The following is an 18,001-nucleotide window of genomic DNA, read 5'->3' as shown; positions in this document are numbered from 1 at the left end:
GTGGTTCGGTGATTGAAGTGCTAGGATAGGGCTGAGGAACGAAGTAACCATGAAGGTGACTGCCGGTCCCTGTTCGCCGGAGGGCCAATAGCGATATCCCCTATGGAGCAGCGCTTGTTGTTGATTTGGGCTTGGCTGCAGGAGCCTCAGCTCAAGCAGCAGAAGAAGCCACAGTCTCCCATGGCGGCCAAGGGAAACAGAATCGCATCTGGCTGACTGCCTCCTGATTGACATACGTAACTCCTCCGTGCGTGCCTGGGTACGTACCTGGATCCCCCGGGTCGGCCCTATCAGAAGCTTGGTAGTTTAACGTTCCAAACTCTCGCTGCAGTGTAGGGAGGGTATCCGTAGATGAATAAGTATATTCTTGATATGTTGGGAAGTATCTTATATTGCTGACGAGCGACTCCGGCCTTTACCATCCTTGTGATAGTGCCTATACACCTGCAGGGCTGCTCGTGATTGAATTTACCAGCCACGTCAGCTCGCGCCGTTGGCCGCCGTGCTGATTGGCAGAGTCACTCTGTGGCGTAGGGGCTGGCTCTGTCCGACATAGCTAGCCCGCAGTCTGTGCTGGGGAGAAGGTGAGCTGAGCAGGACACTCCAGCCTCAGGCTGCTCGCTATTTAAAGCCAAGGGCCCCCGGGGCGCACACTGCTGTCAAGTTAGTCGTCTCTCTCTCTCTCTCTCTCTCGCCCTCTCTCGCTCTCGCTCTCGTCAGCCCGCAAAGGAAACCTCGCCAATAACCCCCCTTGAATACTCGGTACTCTCGTTAAAACAGCCAGCAAGATGTCCAGCGCCGGCTACTATCAGAACCAGCCACAGCAGAGGTACGGTGCCCTCGCCTCTTCGTATCGGCCACGGCGTTATGCATGTACATCGCATGGCCAAGAAAATATGACAGCATCTCATTTCCATTCCTTGAACGATGGCAACTGACTGACTGACCGATCGCAGCTACAACGGCGGCTATCCTCCTCAGGGCCCCCCACAGGGCGGTCCTCCTCCTGTGCGTATAACGCTCTTGTTATCCCGTCGCCGTGCAACTTAAGTTGGTGGGGTTGGAAGCGCTGACTTCGCTATAACCCATAGATGCAATACCAGCAGGCACCGCCGCCAGTTGTAGTTCAGGAGAAGAAGGATAGGGGATGCCTCTACACCTGGTACGTGCACTCATACTCTAGAGCGGCTTCAGGCTATAAACTATCAAAAAATGCAATAAACTGACGTTTACGATCCCCCAAGTCTCGCGACACTCTGCTGCTGCTGGCTCTGTGGAGAATCGTGCGAGTGCTGCTGTGATATATGCTGCTAAACACAAACACATGTATCACCCTCCTTGTCGTTGCAGCACCGCTTGATGGGACTCCTCTACCTGTTTTCCTTCCTGTTTGATAATGACCACCACCACCCCCAGAATATGACTGATGCTATGTGAATATCGTGTTTCAGCTTTCAGCGCGAAGACTTCCAGCGAGCCCACTCCCCCCGATTTAATGGTATGTGGCTGTCCTGGCCACTACTCAAGTGTAAAAAGAATGAATCTATTATTATTTACTTATCCAGGACCGAGCTAGTCTAATTGTAATCTATCGCCCATTTACACGAATCCGTTTGGTCTCCCCTTTTACAAGGCACGGAGATGCATCACAGATGTTCAAATGGTTTGTGATAGGGCGTTATACAAAAGAGGGTAAGGAAAAAAATCAAAGGGGAAAAAAAAATTAAGGAAAAGGGAAGGGAGCGTCATCAATCATTAGGGTGTTGTTGCGGATGAACGAATGTCAGTCAAGGCCGTTGTCAAATGCTTCATCATCTCTGGGGAGAGCACTTGGGCTGAGAACTGAGAGGCTGGTGCGTATAGGTTGGTATTTGGGTGATGATTGGTAGACCTCAGATTCTGTCATTGTGTCGGCGTCAGGGTTAGATCTGATATCGCTTTCTGGTGGTGGACAAGCACATGTTAGTGTGCTTGGCCCATCACGAATAGCAAGACCTATGGCCAACACGAGGGTGACAGAGAACTTGAGCCATTCCTGCATGGCTGGCGTATACCCGGAAGGAAGTGATGTTGCAGTATCCGGTCGATGGTTGACACTGACCGGGGTTGATGGTTCCTGATCCTCCTCCGTCCGGACTTCCTCGCTACGTCCCAGACACCTTGCACTTCGAACCATAGAATACCTGACCCATTGGTTCCGTGTATGTGTACCAAGCAACAGACCGAGGAACCACCAGGATATACCACCTAGACGGCGCCAGTTGGAATGCCATGCGTTAGACAAGATGCGGCAGGCCAGTGTTCGTACGTTAGACAGTAGCTGTGGGGCATATAGGTGTAACTTTTCAAGCCACGATAGAGAAGCATGGTGCTGCCTGGCTGAAATTATGCGGTTAATGGGGCTTATACCGATGCGTAGCGTCGATATCTGGCGACTGCGGTTGCGGCGTCGTCTGACTGTACCTCCTCCTTCATAGCTTACTGCTTCGCTTCCTGGCGAGCGGCTTTTACTTGCGGCAAACGGACTATATCCAAACTCTTCCGTGTCGTCAAATGATAAGTCGTGACCAGCCATCGCTTCTTCAAAGGACTGATAATGCGTTACATTACCCTCCAGCGAGTCAAGTGCATCTGTCCTCGCTGCATCAGTGTCAGCGTCGTCTCCATCTGTCTCGTCGTCATATAACGACTCGCCATAACCTGACCCAGCCTTTGAATACCGTAGCGTTGAGAAATACCGTGCCAGACGTTGCTGTTGTATAGAACCAGGCGACGCCGATGGATTTACAGGCGGAGCGTACGGCGAAAGGGCAGCGGATGCGGTTGGCAAGACAAGCGGTTTCAACGTACAGCAACCAGAAGGGAAACGGCGCATCTTTCTCTTTCGATACTGGAGTTTCCCCTGTAGTTGGAGTTCTGGTGATAACGGGAGTGATGTTGCTGACCCAGGGCCAGACTGGCTTGATAGAAGGGAGGTTCGCTGGGAATGTGACGGACAGGAATCGAAGCCCGAGTCAACAGATGCTAGCTCAAAGACACGAGAATCTTCATCTCCCGAACCCCTTTTGCATGGGTCAGAAAATGAAGCGTCCTGCTCGCTGGTGGGATGGAAAAGAGGTTGTCGAACCGGTGACAAGGGTATCTTGGTGAACATCGACTTGGGCCTAGGCGTACGGCACATACTACCATCTCCGCCATGTATCGAGGAAGCACCGTCTACTGCTGAAGCCGGTGGGGGAGCGGGCAGTTCTACTCTGCCAGGCGACTGAGCAAGCAATTCAGTCAGCACATCAACTCGGCGCTCCAGACTGCGGTTCGTAGCAGTAACAGCTTCCAGCGTCCGTCTGTTCTGTGCTTCTTTCTCAACCTCCCATTCGAGCTCTCTGATCTTGTTGTCTTTGACTTCTACTTCACGTTCCAGCACTCGTATGCGTATCTTCAGTTGAGCTTCTCGTTCTGCGACCACTGCTTCTTCGTCCTGTACTCGAGCTTCAAACTTCTCCTCCCATTCAGTCAGTTCCTGCCTTAGGATCCTGTACTCGGTCTTTAATGCCTTGTATCGAGCAGCATGTGTCTTTGCATCGGCCAACCCAGCATCCTGGAGCGTGGCCGCAAGCTGGTTCTCAAGATGCTCGATGTATTGAGATGCATCACGACGCCCGTCTCGATTCCGCTCTTTTGGCCTTTTTATTCGGTCAAGGCTTGTGAAAGGATTACTTTTCTGCGACGATATCGACGCTTTCCTCGTGGAATGCAGTTGCATCTTCTCTTCCCAGTCGAGTTCCAGCTCTAGTTCATGGGTTTGAGTTTCCTGAGCCTGAGCCTGGTCCTGGTCCTCAACGCTAACTTTGGGCCGGCCAAATGATGCAGACCATGGAGGCGAGTCTGGCTGCGACTGAAATATGGAAGTCACGGGTACACGGGAGGTATGCTGAGATCGCCTTCGCTGAGTCGAGTTCCCCAATTCTCTCAATATACTCGATCGTCTGCTGTGCGAGCCCCTGGAAAAGCTACTTGCAGTTGTTGTATGAAATCCCTCATAGGCAAAGTCGTTTTCTTTGTCGTCGTCTTCAATGCCGTCCAATGTACTCCTCCATGTCTCGGCCTGGGATTGTGGAGGGCTCAGTGGTCTGGACGAAGACGCAGTAGCAGCCGTTGAAGTAGATGCAGAAGCCGAGGCAAGCAACGCACCCCTAAACCGAGCGTTACGAAGCTGCAGCCGACGGTTCTGGGTGTTGAACGGGGGAGAGGGACTCAGGGTCGGCGATCTGCTGCGGAAGGGGCTGATACTGTTGGTATACTCGTTATTCTCGCTATTCTTGCTGGTTGACGGGGGAAGGAAGAAAAGTACCTCGACCTTGACGAAGAGCCCCCTATCTCTGGGTGTCTGTCCATCTTTTGGCAGTGGTTATGAATAATATAGGCAGCAAGTCCGGCCAGACTCCATCACCCCCCGGCTGGTACCACTACCCATATACAGCCAAGTCGCCCGACTGGCCCGGAGCCGCAACTGTCAGATGGAAACCAAGCAGCAGCACGCAAGATGCCGAGGGAGACGCGAAAAAAAAGGGGGGGCGAAACGGCAACCTTCTGGAGAAAGAGTTGAGAGGAAGAAGAAAGAGGGAAATGAGTGTCAAGTCATGGCAGACGTTCTGCTGCGAGACTAGTCCTTAAATTGGATGGATCTATTTGTTTTGCTCCCTCCACTTTTTGTTTCTTCTTCCTTCGCCGTCGCTTTTGCTCACATTCTGGATGTCGTTTTTTCTTTTTTCTGCTTAAGGAAGTTTGTTTACTTTTGCGGATGTTTCAGACTGATGAGTCAGCAGTCATGTGAGAAAGATAAGATGGACTGATAAGATGCGAAAAGTCATAACACTGAACCGCGGTTGGTGATGGATGGGATAGCTACGGAGCAGTGTGTTCAGAGTGAGAAATGTATTTACACTGAGAAGTGGCAGGGGCAGTGGTAGCGGTGGTAAAGACAACAGTGAAACCTGCAGATGTGCCGGGTTCCGTTATTCGTGGTGGTAGGGACTGGATAATGGGGCAGTAGTGGTCTCGATGCAAGTGCTCCGTCATACCGAAGGGGATGATTTATGCCTGGTTTATGCCCATCCCTGCGTGTGGATATCAAACACACTCAACTAGCTTTCAGGGGGGTTCTCGCTCCTCTGGATTCTTAATCGTCAGGAGAGAAGGAAAGGCTGTAGTATACGTGACGAGCAGACTCGTGTCCTTGTTCTAGTATTAGTAGGAAAAACATTTAGGGGAGATAATGACTTCTTTTCTCGCAATACATTCAGTCCCTTGATTAGTTCTGGGGCCTAAGGTTTAGCTCTGACACTACCCCCAAGTCCTACTAGAAATCATAGGAGAGGTAGGGGAAGAGGGGAAGAGATACGCGGTGGTAAGGGAAGTAGTTAGATTCTAGTACCCTTATGTACAGCGCTGGCCGAATATTTTATTGGCTGTGGTGTCCGCAGCACTACTTCAGCTAGTTACTGCTTGTCGTTAGCCTTTCTCTGGGCTTCTTCCTTAGCCTCTTGCTCCTTACGCTGTTTCTCTCCATCCTCCTTTGCCTTCTTCATGGCGTCTTCCTCTTTCTTATGTTCCTCGGCTTCCTCCTTTTGCTTCCTCTCCGCTTCGTCGGCTGCCTTCTTCAGCTTGTCTGCCTCCTCCTGAAGCTGCTTCTCGCGGTTTTTCTTGGCATCTTCGGCAGCGCTCTTCCATGTGCCTGCGTGGTGGTGTGTCACAAGCACTCGGCCCTGGGGCGTTGGGTTGTTGTTATACGAGGCGAATGCGGGGACGGGAAGTATTATTATGTCGTCAAGACACTGCGGCTCGTTGCTGCCGTTCTTAACCAGATCATCATCTTTGATCTCCTTGTTCAGCGTCTTGGAAAGTGACTCGATGATCTTTGCGGTCATCTTCTTCCTCCCTGTCACCTCGACAACGTCACTGATCATCTCAAGTGTGATTCCTTCGGGGCCGACTCCCTTTTGCTTTGCAATATCAAGGAGTTGATGCACGACATCATCCACGACAGCCTTGATATGCTTGGAACCGGGCTGCGCTGCCAACACCGCATTGGTGAGGATCTTTTTACCGCCATGGTCGGCATCAGGTTCGAGCCCAACAACTAAGCCGGCCTTGATGATGCTGTTCGAACTGGATATCTCACTTGGCAGCCAGTCGCTTACCGGCTGCTCACATGTAGTATCCAGATCAGCCCAGATGCCGCCTTCAGCCAACAAGATCAGATAACGTAGCATATCGGCTCGGAGTATGGGAATTTTGAGCCTGGTATAAAGAGCTACGATGTCTGAGCCAGGGTAACGGCTACGCACATAGTCATCGCTCGACTTATCGGTGAGCAACTCATGGCGGAAAGTAGGGTTCTTCACTATCCATGTGTTGCTCATGTCGGCATACTCACTGCTGAGGTTCGCATGTTTGGCTGTTTGCCATATCTTGCTAGGAATCCCAGGGATTGTTCCGTTGGCATTTCCAGAGTGTGATGACGGTGTCGTCAATGCCGCGGAAGTTGTTGGCGTACCTGATGACGTGCTGGAAGGTTTTATCCCTGGTGTACCTGTCGAGGATGATGCCAGCGTTGGTATGACCGGTGGTGGGTGCGAGTTCAATGATGGAGGCTCTTGGTCAGGCGCAGGCGCTGGCGGCTGGAAGGGTTTATGCGGATCATCTGGGCGATCACGTATTGGCGTGTGGACAGACGCAGGGCCAAACTGTCGAGCCGAGTAGATGAGTACGATGCTGATAATGGAGGCTACAACGAGCGCTCGCAACACTCGTTGCCATGCGGTTGACATCTCTTCCTTGGGCCTTTTCGTCCAGGGGCTGCTTATCCAGCCAGTTATAAAAGGTCACACCTGAACGGGAGTCATACACAGCCTTTCAGTTTCGCCGTGACTGGGACGGAAGAGAGTAAGGGAGTAATTAAGTTCGAAGTAGCAGACGAGAGCTTTCCATCCATCGATGGACGGGTAAATGCCGAAAATTTCAAAAGGACAACACCACTAAAAGCCACCCGCGCTCCAGGCAGCAAGCATGGCTGGAAAGGAGGGCTCTAGACCAACGCTTAATACAGCCTCGCTCTATGGAAGAGGCAAGGCCCTTCTTCCCTGTCCATCATACGGATCTAGCATCGCCTGCCGCGGGTGGGCTTATATCTCCCGAGCCGGTATAGTGTACCCCTGCGGGAAATATACCTTCACAAGTAGTACTGTAGCTGTACTGGCCACTAACCATAGGAGACACCCTACTATTATTATTGTGAAGAATGGGAGTGCCTTTCCAACTCTTAAAATAGAAACACCTTTTGTCCAATGGTGGCTCACTCCGGGACTTCACGTGACTAACACCTCGGCCCGTTTCAAGCACCAGCTTAAGAATAAGCCTTGAGTCTCAACTTGAGGTCGAGATTAACCATCAGGGTGAGATTCCGCCGTTTTTATTTAGAGATAAGGCTCCTGGATAGTGCAAAAACTTGCAATTGGTATGAGGACCAGCAGCTGGCCGAAGGGCTGCTGGAAGACACACTTGAAGAGCTCTCTATATTTGTGGTGGTGATGGCTTGGCAAGCAATTGCGATTACTCCGTAGAATATGCCAGCTGTCGATTGGAACATCAAACCTAGCTCCGCCTTCTAGGAGTTTCACTTCTACAGTGATATATGTTATCAATAATTCGAGCCTGATGTTGTTCTTGTAATTTTGTGAATGATAAAGGATGTGTTTGGTAGTATTGACAGTCGTTGCACCCTATGTCGGCATATAAAAGTAGGGTTCGCGTCAAAGGAGTATGGTTTTCTTAAACGCTTCACGTGATACAGTTAGTTATTCTTAGATAAGCACAGAACTATATTTCTAATTGGCTGGAAATTTCCAGGCTTGGATAAAAAAGATCCGTAGAGAATCTTCAACCACGATGAACAATCAATAAGAGTACACACCTCACCATAGCAAGAAAGACAACCATGGCTCAAGGTGCAATCAAGAAGTCCAAGCCTGCCCCGGCTAAGAAGTGAGTTATATCGCATGGCCTTGATATATCCTTATTCTCCCACTAACCCTTCTAACTAGGCCAACAACCCTAGGCCCAAAACGAGGCGCAAAGACCATCGCACCTAAAAAAGCGAAACTCATAAAACAACAGAAAATGGTCAAGGTAAATTGAAGCCTTCCATCTTGGAATTTGTGTGTTACTATCAGAGCTGATATGTGCTGTTCTGCCTCATTAGAAATTAACGTCCGGCCTGACTGGGAAGACTGAGCGATTACTTGCCGAAAAGGCGGGACATCTGGAGTTATTAAAAGGAACAAGAAAGGATAAGAAGGGAGACAATAAGCAGGCCTCGAAGAAGTGAAACACAGTCTTATAGGATTGAGGGCTTAATTGCTTCGCTCTTTTAATGTTCAACGCTCAATCGGAATCTGCGCCATAGAAAACACTCTGCCGTGCCGCGAGATGCCAACAAGCTTTGGGATGAAACATTGCGCAACGGCACTGCTGCCGGAGTGGACGGCTCTGAATGAAGGGAGGAAATTACCTTGCGCCGTTGATGAACGTGTGGTAAAGTATCATACCAGCATATTGTATGGTGTTGGAAGTGCGGACACGCTATGGAGGAATTGAACTGTGATGTGGGCCACCAACAATATATCAGAAAGTGTCCATTATCTATGTGAGGGCCACAAAAGGGTAGGGTAGATGGTGTTCATATTGGCTACCGCCTGCATCACCTACTTCGTGCGAAATACAAACTATACATTGTATTGTCAATATGGGAATTATCAATGACGTCAATAAGGATATCAACAGGCATAAATAACACTCCGAAAAACATAGACGGACAGGAGTATACAAAAAATAAAAAAATAAAGAATAAAATAAAATAAACAAACGCCAACTAGATAATGGGTGGTAAGGAGGGAGGGAAAGGGGCTCTCTCCTAAATAGCCCTAGCAGCCTCCCCAGCTCCGCTGTCAACAACAGTAGCCTGCTCAGCTTTCATCTTTCCCTTGTTGATACCGCCGACACCAACGCCCATTCTCCTAGCCACATAGCGCTGTGCAACAACACCTACGGCCAGAGTAATTGCGTCTTCAACCCATTCGGCCACCCATTCACGTGGATCAACTCCTCCGCTCTCAATTATTTCAGCAATGGCTTCTGGAACAGTTGATTGCATTTCTTGAGGGGCAGAGCTTTGATCTGCGGAAGAGGGGTCAGGGGCAGGAGCATCAAGCCAGTCGATCCATTTCTGTGGAATAGACTGGGATATTGTATGGAAAGCAATGCCATGGATGGGATCATGCAGGTACACGGCGAAGGACACTTCTTCCTCAGTTTCTTGTTCAGCCTCCACGACGCCGCTGGTTGGCTTGTCAGTTTCTCCGCTGGGTCCAGCCCCGGCCTGGAAAAGGTCTTCTGATAGGGGCTGGCTGATAGCTTGGATGGCGAGGAAGATGTCACTATTCCTGACGGGATTGGTGTCGGATAGAATTTCGGAAGCTTGACGGGTAGCTTCTTCTATGCCGCCGCGAGCTGCGAAAAAGTCATTTGCGTAAGACTCTGCACTCGCTCGCGCAAGCTTGCTGGCTACCATGGTACCCTTGATGGCAGAGATCGAGCGACCGCCTCCTGGAGAGGCATAGCGCCACCATGGCCCATCATTCCAACCTGCTGAACTATATTGACTGGTACCCGCGCCCTCTCCACGCTTTGGCGCAGCTTCCTGGCCGCGTTGGATGACGAGTAAGTCACCTCCCTCGACCTGGGCCATGACTCGGGAAAACACATTGTATATGAGAGGATCTAGGGCAGGATAGCCTTGGAGATCATGCGTGATATGTATTTGGAGGCGTTCATGAGTTGATATTGGAGGAGCCAGAGTGTGGAGAAGGGATGTAACCGTTGGAAGTGCGAGTGTGCGTAGCTCTCCCCCTATATTACGTGGTTAGCAGGTAAATCATCCGGGCCATTCTTGGGATACAAATATAGTAGCTCACCGAGTCCCCTAAGAGCACCGACATTACCACGGACCTGGTCTGCCCATTTCTGAGCGTCTTCGTTTTTCCGGATCTCCTGCACTGCTGCCTCAGCTTGCTTGACGGCCGCAGTAGCCGTAGCAAAGAGACCACCCCACCATCCACCTCCGCCGCCGCCGCCGCCGCTACTGCTACTGGTCTGCGGCTGTGGTGGGCTCGGCGGTGTATTCTGTGTCTCTGATAAGGGCGTGATGCTCCGATGGTATGCTCTTGTGCTATCTCCTGACTTCCTGGTCTGTAACTTCTCCTCGCTGGACCGGTCGGTAGTGGGTGTAGCAGTAGCCGCCGCCGGCTTCGGTGACTTGGTCGAGGGCGATGAGATCTGGGGCGTTGCAGGGCGACTTGCGGGCCTCTGGGAGACTAGATTCTGGAATTCATCAAGCACGTCGTCCTCGACGGCTCCCTGCTTGCCTGGCTGTGGTGGTTTGGCGCTGACGGCATCGACGCTCAGGTCGTCGAACTGAGCCAGCAGCTCGTCGGTGGTTGGTGTGTGCTTGCCGTCTTTCGTCATCTTTGTTGCTTGTTCCGTCACAGACGGTGCCTGTAGCTTCACTGCATACGTTGTCGTAGCTTAGATAGTTGCTGTCTCGCAGTATGTCGGGCCGTCGTGCGGTTGGTTCCAACCAAGCTGTCTTGAGCTTGGGAGGGCCCTCGCCTCTTGGCACCCAGGACGTCACCACGACAGGCCGTTTACGAAGTACAGATGCACACCGGACATCATTAGCACAACTACTCCGTACTGCACGCCGGTATCTATCATACTAACCATTTTATGTAGTGGTAGGTGACATGATTGACCGGTTCAAAGAAAGGGAAAGTAAAAGAGAAAAATAAAAAAAAAATAAATAAAAAAAAAGAGCGACACCGCAGGGATTCGAACCCTGGCTCCCGAAGGAATTGCATGGCTATGTATGCAGAGAAACTGTATAACGGTAGCAGTGCAACGTATTAACCACTCTACCACAGTGCCTCGGTGTGATGCTGGTGGTCCAGCTCAGCTTTCCATAACCAGCAGCGTCGCCGCGCCAGCGCCACGCCGCAGTTGCATCATATATTGCAAACATACAGGAGCGATTCTACGTATATAAAAAGGACAAACTCCCACTTTCTGCTCGCCTCTCTTGACTAATTCTCCTAATTATAGCTTAGACCGTCACCCACTCACTGCTTGCTCTGCACATTACCTCTGTCTTCTTTCAAGATGGTGTCGAAATGGACATCTGAAGAGGTGATGGCCTACTTCGTCCTCGGGCCCATATTTGTCACAGCATGTTTGATTATCTGCCGGCTATCAATTTGGCTGCTTGAGCCGATCCTCGAAATAGTGCTTGAGTATATGGGTGCACAGTGGGCTGTGGATATTATCAGGGAGGCCAACATGAAAAGGGTTCACCCCAGAGCCCCCCAACCACAGGTGCAGAACCAAGTGAAGAATGACTGCAGTCCCAGCCTGGACGATGTAGCCCATGACATGAATGTCTTCAGGCAGAGAGACATCTTTCTGAGAACAATGGTCCTAGCTAGTGTCGTGATGGGGAAAATTAAAGAGATTGAAACATTTGATATGATCGGTCCTAAGAACTGGAAGTTAAAGCTAGCCGATTCGAAACAGAGGCTCGGGACATGGGAGCAGTACTATTCTTGCTTAATTAGGCGCCAGCCGCCCACGTCGAGGGTGAGACGGTTGGTCGAATCTTGGCTTTTTCTAGATGGATATGGACAGGGAAAACATCAGTGTAAAGCCGCACAAGGATGCTGCGCAAGGGGATGCGGATGCTGCCAGAAGCCACGGGGTATGATTCTTCCGGGAGAGCTGTACTATTCTCATTGCACAACGTTCTGTCTTTGCTGTACTAGAGCTCGAGGATTTACAAAGCTCTCCATGGACTATACTTTTCGGGTCAAAACAAACAGATCACTAAAGTGACCACGCAGCAGCCAGACTAGAAATTTTCATAGATGTGGAAGGATAGAGAATATGCGAATGACACCAGAGACAGTAATTGGACCGGTCACTCTAGCAGTCTCCGGGTATGGGAGAAGCTATTCGTGTATTAAAGATCGAATCATTTATTCATCCACATCAGCAGCTAATGGTATGAATGAAGCTGTGCAAGATTGATTTTCCATCCATCCATAATGATAGGAGAGTATCAGAAATGACTCTGGTATAGTAGAATATTTGCTTTTGCCTTTTCTTTCATCTCCATCTTTTAGCAGAGTTATCTTTTTTACAATCGTTTGTTCTGTGTCATTATCTATATCCTAAGAAACCGATGATGCTGCAGACGGGGTTATTAGCCGTCTTCAAGATGTTGGGTATAGATGGTGGTCTAAGAACCTCAGTTTTGGGTATTACTATAATCTCCTGTAAGGAACACAAGGATTACTACCGTTCGGGCTGCTGATGGTATCTCCACGAGTAAAATTTCGCCAAAAGGGGACGGTAATTTAACTTACATAAAAGAATTAAGATTGTACCCCCAAATACACAGTATAACTATGGAGAGCTGCACTTGAAAAAAAAAAGGGACAGAATACCAGGTGGATGAGTTTCTACCCCGAAGCTGAAGTTTTGAGCTGTGTCGTGACCATCGCGGCAGGCGGCAAACGCGTCTAAGCACAAACCATAAGCGCCTAGCTAGTCTTGCCCGGCGCTAAATAGATTCAATTTACCGCCTTCCAAGGGACTACTCCAAGTTACAGATAATCAGTTGTGCCACGCTTGTATAAAATTTTGGCATGCTCACCAACTGAGAACATCATGAGCCGTGAAGAGAGCCCGAAGCGGCGGAAGATAGACTCCGATAGGTTCGCACCCTCGTCACCAAAGAGCTACACCGGCCCTGGCCCTAGACACATTTTCAAGCGGCGCGACAGACCCCCAGTGAACGACGACGATGACGGCCAGGAACGGCCCAGCAGGGGACGAAATAGCTCATCAACTCCCCACCAGCACGCATTTGATGGCCCCGAAGCATTCGTGAACGATGATGATGCTATGGCCCTGGACCGAGACTGGTACATGGGTGATGAATCCGGACACACCTTCGGAGATGAGACGCATAACCCCTTTGGCGCCCCAGAAAGTGCTTGGGCAGATCAGATTCGCGAGGCAGCATTGTCAGAGAAGAAGAACAGTCGCCGCTTCAATGCCCGTGCTGTACAAAAACAAAAGGATGTGGATGCGTGGGAGACAAATCGCATGCTAACCTCGGGCGTTGCCCAGAGGAGGGACTATGACGCTGATTTTGAAGACGACGACGACTCGACGAGAGTACACTTGCTTGTCCATGATCTCCGTCCTCCCTTTTTAGATGGCCGTACAGTCTTCACGAAGCAGCTTGAACCTGTTCCGGCCGTACGAGACCCGCAGAGTGACATGGCTGTTTTTAGCCGTAAAGGAAGTAAAGTTGTACAGGAAAGGAGGCAGCGCAAGGAACGCCAGAAGCAAGCTCAAGACGCAACGAATGCTGCCGGGACGACTTTGGGAAATATCATGGGAGTTAAAGAGGATGAGGGTGATAGCGCAGCCGCAATTCCAGGGGAAGAAGATCAAAAGGCGGGCAACAACAGCAAATTTGCGTCGCATTTGAAAAAGTCGGAGGGATCCAGTGCCTTTAGCAGGAGCAAGACCTTACGGGAACAGAGAGAATATCTCCCTGCATTTGCCGTTAGAGAGGAACTCCTACGAGTGATAAGGGATAACCAAGTCGTTATTGTTGTTGGCCAGACCGGCTCTGGAAAGACTACCCAGTTGACTCAATTTCTTTATGAGGATGGTTATGGGGAGCTTGGCTTGATAGGCTGTACGCAGCCACGCCGCGTTGCTGCAATGAGTGTCGCCAAACGAGTCAGCGAAGAGATGGAAGTCAAATTAGGAGGGCTTGTGGGCTATGCTATACGTTTTGAAGACTGTACGAGCAGCGAAACGGTGATCAAATGTAAGTTGGTCCTTCCAGTGGTATAACGGAGCAAGTGGCTAACATTTCTTCTAGATATGACGGATGGAGTTCTCTTACGAGAGTCCTTGGTCCAACCCGATCTTGACAAATATTCTTGTATTATTATGGACGAGGCTCATGAAAGAGCTTTGAATACAGATGTTTTGATGGGCTTGATCAAGAAAGTTCTTGCAAGAAGAAGGGACCTTAAGCTTATCGTGACATCTGCTACAATGAACTCTGACCGATTTTCGAAATTCTATGGAGGAGCTCCAGAGTTTATAATTCCTGGACGTACTTTTCCTGTTGATATACAATACTCTCGTTCTCCGTGCGAAGACTACGTTGATAGCGCTGTCAAGCAAGTGTTGGCCATCCACGTTTCCCAGGGACCGGGTGATATCCTAGTTTTCATGACGGGGCAGGAAGATATTGAGGCTACTTGCGAATTGATACACGAGAGGTTGGCTCTTCTAAATGACCCACCGAAGATTAGTGTATTGCCCATATACAGCCAAATGCCGGCAGATTTACAAGCCAAAATCTTCGACAAGGCTCCTCCAGGAGTCAGGAAAGTCATCGTTGCTACCAATATTGCCGAGACCAGTTTGACGGTCGATGGCATTATGTATGTGGTAGATGCAGGGTTTTCAAAGTTAAAAGTGTACAATCCGCGAATGGGTATGGACACACTCCAAATCACCCCGATTTCACAGGCCAATGCTTCCCAGAGAGCTGGCCGAGCTGGCCGAACTGGGCCTGGGAAAGCATATCATTTGTATACTGAGCTTGCATTCAAGAATGAGTTTTATATACAAACAATCCCGGAAATTCAACGGACAAACCTTGCCAACACGGTACTCCTGCTCAAATCACTAGGAATCAAGGACCTGCTGGATTTCGATTTTATGGACCCTCCCCCTCAAGATACAATCACAACCTCACTATTTGACCTTTGGGCTCTCGGGGCAATCGATAATTTGGGGGATTTAACTGCCATCGGCCGCCGAATGAGCGCATTCCCAATGGACCCGTCACTTGCGAAACTCCTAATTACTTCATCAGAGCTGTATGATTGCAGCGAAGAAATGCTCACAATCGTATCCATGCTCTCCGTACCCAGCGTATTTTACCGTCCAAAGGAACGACAAGAAGAGTCCGATGCAGCTAGAGAAAAATTCTTCGTGCCAGAGTCAGACCATCTTACTCTTCTTCATGTCTACACACAATGGAAAGCAAACGGCTATTCAGATGGGTGGTGTGTGCGCCACTTTCTCCATCCCAAGGCTCTTCGGCGAGCCAAGGAGATCCGTGAACAGTTACATGATATAATGAAAATGCAGAAAATGCAATTGACAAGCTGTGGTACGGATTGGGATATCATTCGAAAATGCATTTGTTCCGGCTACTACCATCAAGCTGGCCGGGTCAAGGGTATTGGGGAGTATATTAATTTGCGGACGAGTGTAACTGTGCAGCTACATCCCACCAGCTCCTTATACGGTCTTGGTTTCCTACCTGACTATGTGGTGTATCATGAATTGATATTAACCAGCAAAGAATACATGTCTACTGTTACTGCAGTTGATCCCCATGTGAGAATATATTTCCTCCCTCGTCCAGCATATAGAGCTTAGCTAACATATATTCTTTTACTAGTGGCTTGCCGATCTCGGTGGTGTTTTCTATTCAATTAAAGAAAAAGGCTACTCTGCTCGCGAACGCCGCGTTACAGAGCGTGAGTTCAATAGGAAAATGGAAATAGAAACACAAATGGCTGCAGATCGTCAGAGAGCTGCGGAACTTGCTGCCCGTGAAGCTGAGAAAGAGTCAGCTAAAAAGAGACAGGAAATACAAACTGCAGTGAGAAGACCGACTGCTACGCCAGGGATAAGGAGGGCTACTGGTGGCTTAGTCACAAGTGGTAGTGTGGTCAAGAGGCCGCCATCCAAAAGAGTGGGAAGGGGATTTTGAGTGGAAGTCAGTGTCTCCTCAAGGTTTGAACAACAGGATAGAGAGATAGAGCGGCTGTCGAGAGCTTCGTATCACAGCATAGGTGTTAGATAAAAACATTTCGGCAGTTCGTACTGAGAACAATGTTCGTTTCACAGTGAATATCAGGTTGGTCTACTTCTTTTTGGGTAGTATACACGAGCTATGAAAGCACTGACGTCAAGCTCTCCTTCGAATTTCTCGATTACCAGGAAACCTAACTTGAATATAATGAAGCCCCTATTGGGTTAACGCTTATTCGATTGCTCAATTGATGAAATTGATGCAGAAAAAGTGCAGTACAATGCTCCCAAATATGTAATCCGCGAATGCTCTGTATTAAACCTGTTAGCACATGTGGTTTTCCATGAACTGACATCCTGCCAATTGAAGTAAACACTGACCTTTCACTAGAACCCTCTCCCCGGTCTTGAATTGGCGTGTCTGCCCCGCTTGAAGTGCCAGAACTTCCGACAGTCTTAGTTTTCCCTACATCACTGGTTTGCATTCTTAAACTCGCTGTGAGGACGAACTGGCCAACAGCAGCAGAGAAGCCGCTTAGGAATGCATTAAAAGGCTAGATTGAGTAGAAACAGAATGGTTAGCCATAGTACCCTCTCATGGACTGTCTATAACAGATAACACAAGGATTTCCAGGTGTAGACTTACATAGTTGCCCGCTAAAACACAGTATACAAATTGAATTCCTCCAACCACGACTAAAAAGGCCATGAAGATATCTAAAAGTAGTGTCCGCTGGGGGGTGTTTGTGATGTAATTATCCCATATATTCAGTATTATATCTTTCGCGGGAGCATTTGCAGACGTCGATAGCAGTGGCTTGGGCACAGATGACGAAGCTGTCGCTTGCTTCACTTTGCTGGCCTGGAGAGTCGTTGCATCGGACTGTACTTCTCGACGTTTTGGTGCCATTGGGACAGGATTAAATGGAAGGAGGCTCGCGAAACCAAATAGCAAGTTGTTTGTGGTATAGAAATTCCTCAAATATTTACTAATTAAGCGTAAAAGCTGTGCGTTCTCTTGTCAAATTCATCTTCCTCGCTGCGATAGTCGATTTGGTGAATGATGCTATCTCGAAAGGAACAGGTCGCCAAACTATCACGTGATGATAACCGTCTATTGTTGACTAAGCAGGAGCAACAGCCAACGTCGCGCGAAGGTAGAAGATGCCCATTCTATACACACCAGGTTGGCAACCACACATCGCTCGTGGGTATAAGAAGATACTGTTAAGGCACCACTGAGGCCAGTCAAACCAAAGCTTTCACATTGTATAGCCGGGCAATAATGGTATGTTACTTAGCTGTTGCAGTTATGTCAATGCTTGCCATCTCTAATATCAGGCTTTCTAGAACGCAAATACAAGTTACTCGGCCGCTGCCCTCTCCCTTCTAACGTCCTGCGGCGGCATCATCGGGTATGCACGTACAGGATCGGTTCCATCTATTGTTGCGGGACTCACAATCGGTGCACTTTACGCCGTAAGCTATTTCCGCCTGCAAGCTCATCAGCCTTATGGAGAGGAGATTGGCCTTCTCGCATCAGCTGTTCTAGGCGGTAGCTCCATTCCAAGAGTTATCAAAACCGGTGGAAAACCACTTCCTGTGGGACTGAGCATATTGGCAACTTATGGCTTGGTCGCATTCGGCTTGGCTTACCGAGATAAGAAGACGTCTGCTTAAATCGTAGGAAGTAGCAGGACGAGGGGTTGTTTCGAGGCGCTTGTGTTGTAGAAACAAGTATGTAATTCTAGAAAAGAAACGCTCACATCTCAACGTTACAAAGTACAGAGAGCTATCAAGCTAGATGTTCCTGTTCGCAGTTCCTAGACCTCCCTAGACCTCTCGCCCAATAACTCCACCTGCTATGAATGAATAGAAGTGTACAATAAACAGCGGATATCTCACAGTTTGTTAGGGGCAGGCTCGTTCTGTATCGGCTACAGGGTACGTGGACGTTCTTCCTTGACCTCTA

At 49.3% G+C, this 18,001-nt stretch overlaps 5 protein-coding genes across 5 annotated transcripts; 2 read left to right on the top strand and 3 right to left on the bottom strand.

The window, feature by feature from the left end:
- Nucleotides 1-1,783: 1,783 nt before the first annotated feature.
- Nucleotides 1,784-4,395, bottom strand: ARB_04462 (uncharacterized protein; the record flags this gene model as incomplete). Its single annotated transcript, XM_003017534.1, has 2 exons — nt 1,784-4,313; nt 4,352-4,395. The coding sequence occupies 2 exons, from the start codon at nt 4,393-4,395 to the stop codon at nt 1,784-1,786; spliced, it is 2,574 nt and encodes an 857-aa protein (XP_003017580.1).
- Nucleotides 4,396-5,498: 1,103 nt separating this feature from the next.
- Nucleotides 5,499-6,830, bottom strand: ARB_04461 (uncharacterized protein; the record flags this gene model as incomplete). The annotated part of the gene is made up of 1 exon (XM_003017533.1): nt 5,499-6,830. One exon carries the CDS (start codon nt 6,828-6,830, stop codon nt 5,499-5,501), a length of 1,332 nt encoding a protein of 443 aa, XP_003017579.1.
- A 2,141-nt stretch (nt 6,831-8,971) lies between these two features.
- ARB_04460 (uncharacterized protein) lies at nt 8,972-10,581 on the bottom strand (the record flags this gene model as incomplete). Its single annotated transcript, XM_003017532.1, has 2 exons — nt 8,972-9,966; nt 10,032-10,581. The coding sequence occupies 2 exons, from the start codon at nt 10,579-10,581 to the stop codon at nt 8,972-8,974; spliced, it is 1,545 nt and encodes a 514-aa protein (XP_003017578.1).
- A 690-nt stretch (nt 10,582-11,271) lies between these two features.
- Nucleotides 11,272-11,869, top strand: ARB_04459 (uncharacterized protein; the record flags this gene model as incomplete). The annotated part of the gene is made up of 2 exons (XM_003017531.1): nt 11,272-11,745; nt 11,780-11,869. 2 exons carry the CDS (start codon nt 11,272-11,274, stop codon nt 11,867-11,869), a joined length of 564 nt encoding a protein of 187 aa, XP_003017577.1.
- A 965-nt stretch (nt 11,870-12,834) lies between these two features.
- ARB_04458 (uncharacterized protein) lies at nt 12,835-15,988 on the top strand (the record flags this gene model as incomplete). The annotated part of the gene is made up of 3 exons (XM_003017530.1): nt 12,835-14,014; nt 14,069-15,609; nt 15,674-15,988. 3 exons carry the CDS (start codon nt 12,835-12,837, stop codon nt 15,986-15,988), a joined length of 3,036 nt encoding a protein of 1,011 aa, XP_003017576.1.
- Nucleotides 15,989-18,001: the final 2,013 nt, after the last annotated feature.

Source organism: Trichophyton benhamiae (assembly GCF_000151125.1).
Source record: "Trichophyton benhamiae CBS 112371 chromosome Unknown contig01293.0, whole genome shotgun sequence".
Classification (NCBI taxonomy): domain Eukaryota; kingdom Fungi; phylum Ascomycota; class Eurotiomycetes; order Onygenales; family Arthrodermataceae; genus Trichophyton; species Trichophyton benhamiae.
Note: the sequence above shows the minus strand (reverse complement) of the source record. Positions and strands in the feature narration are given on the sequence as shown.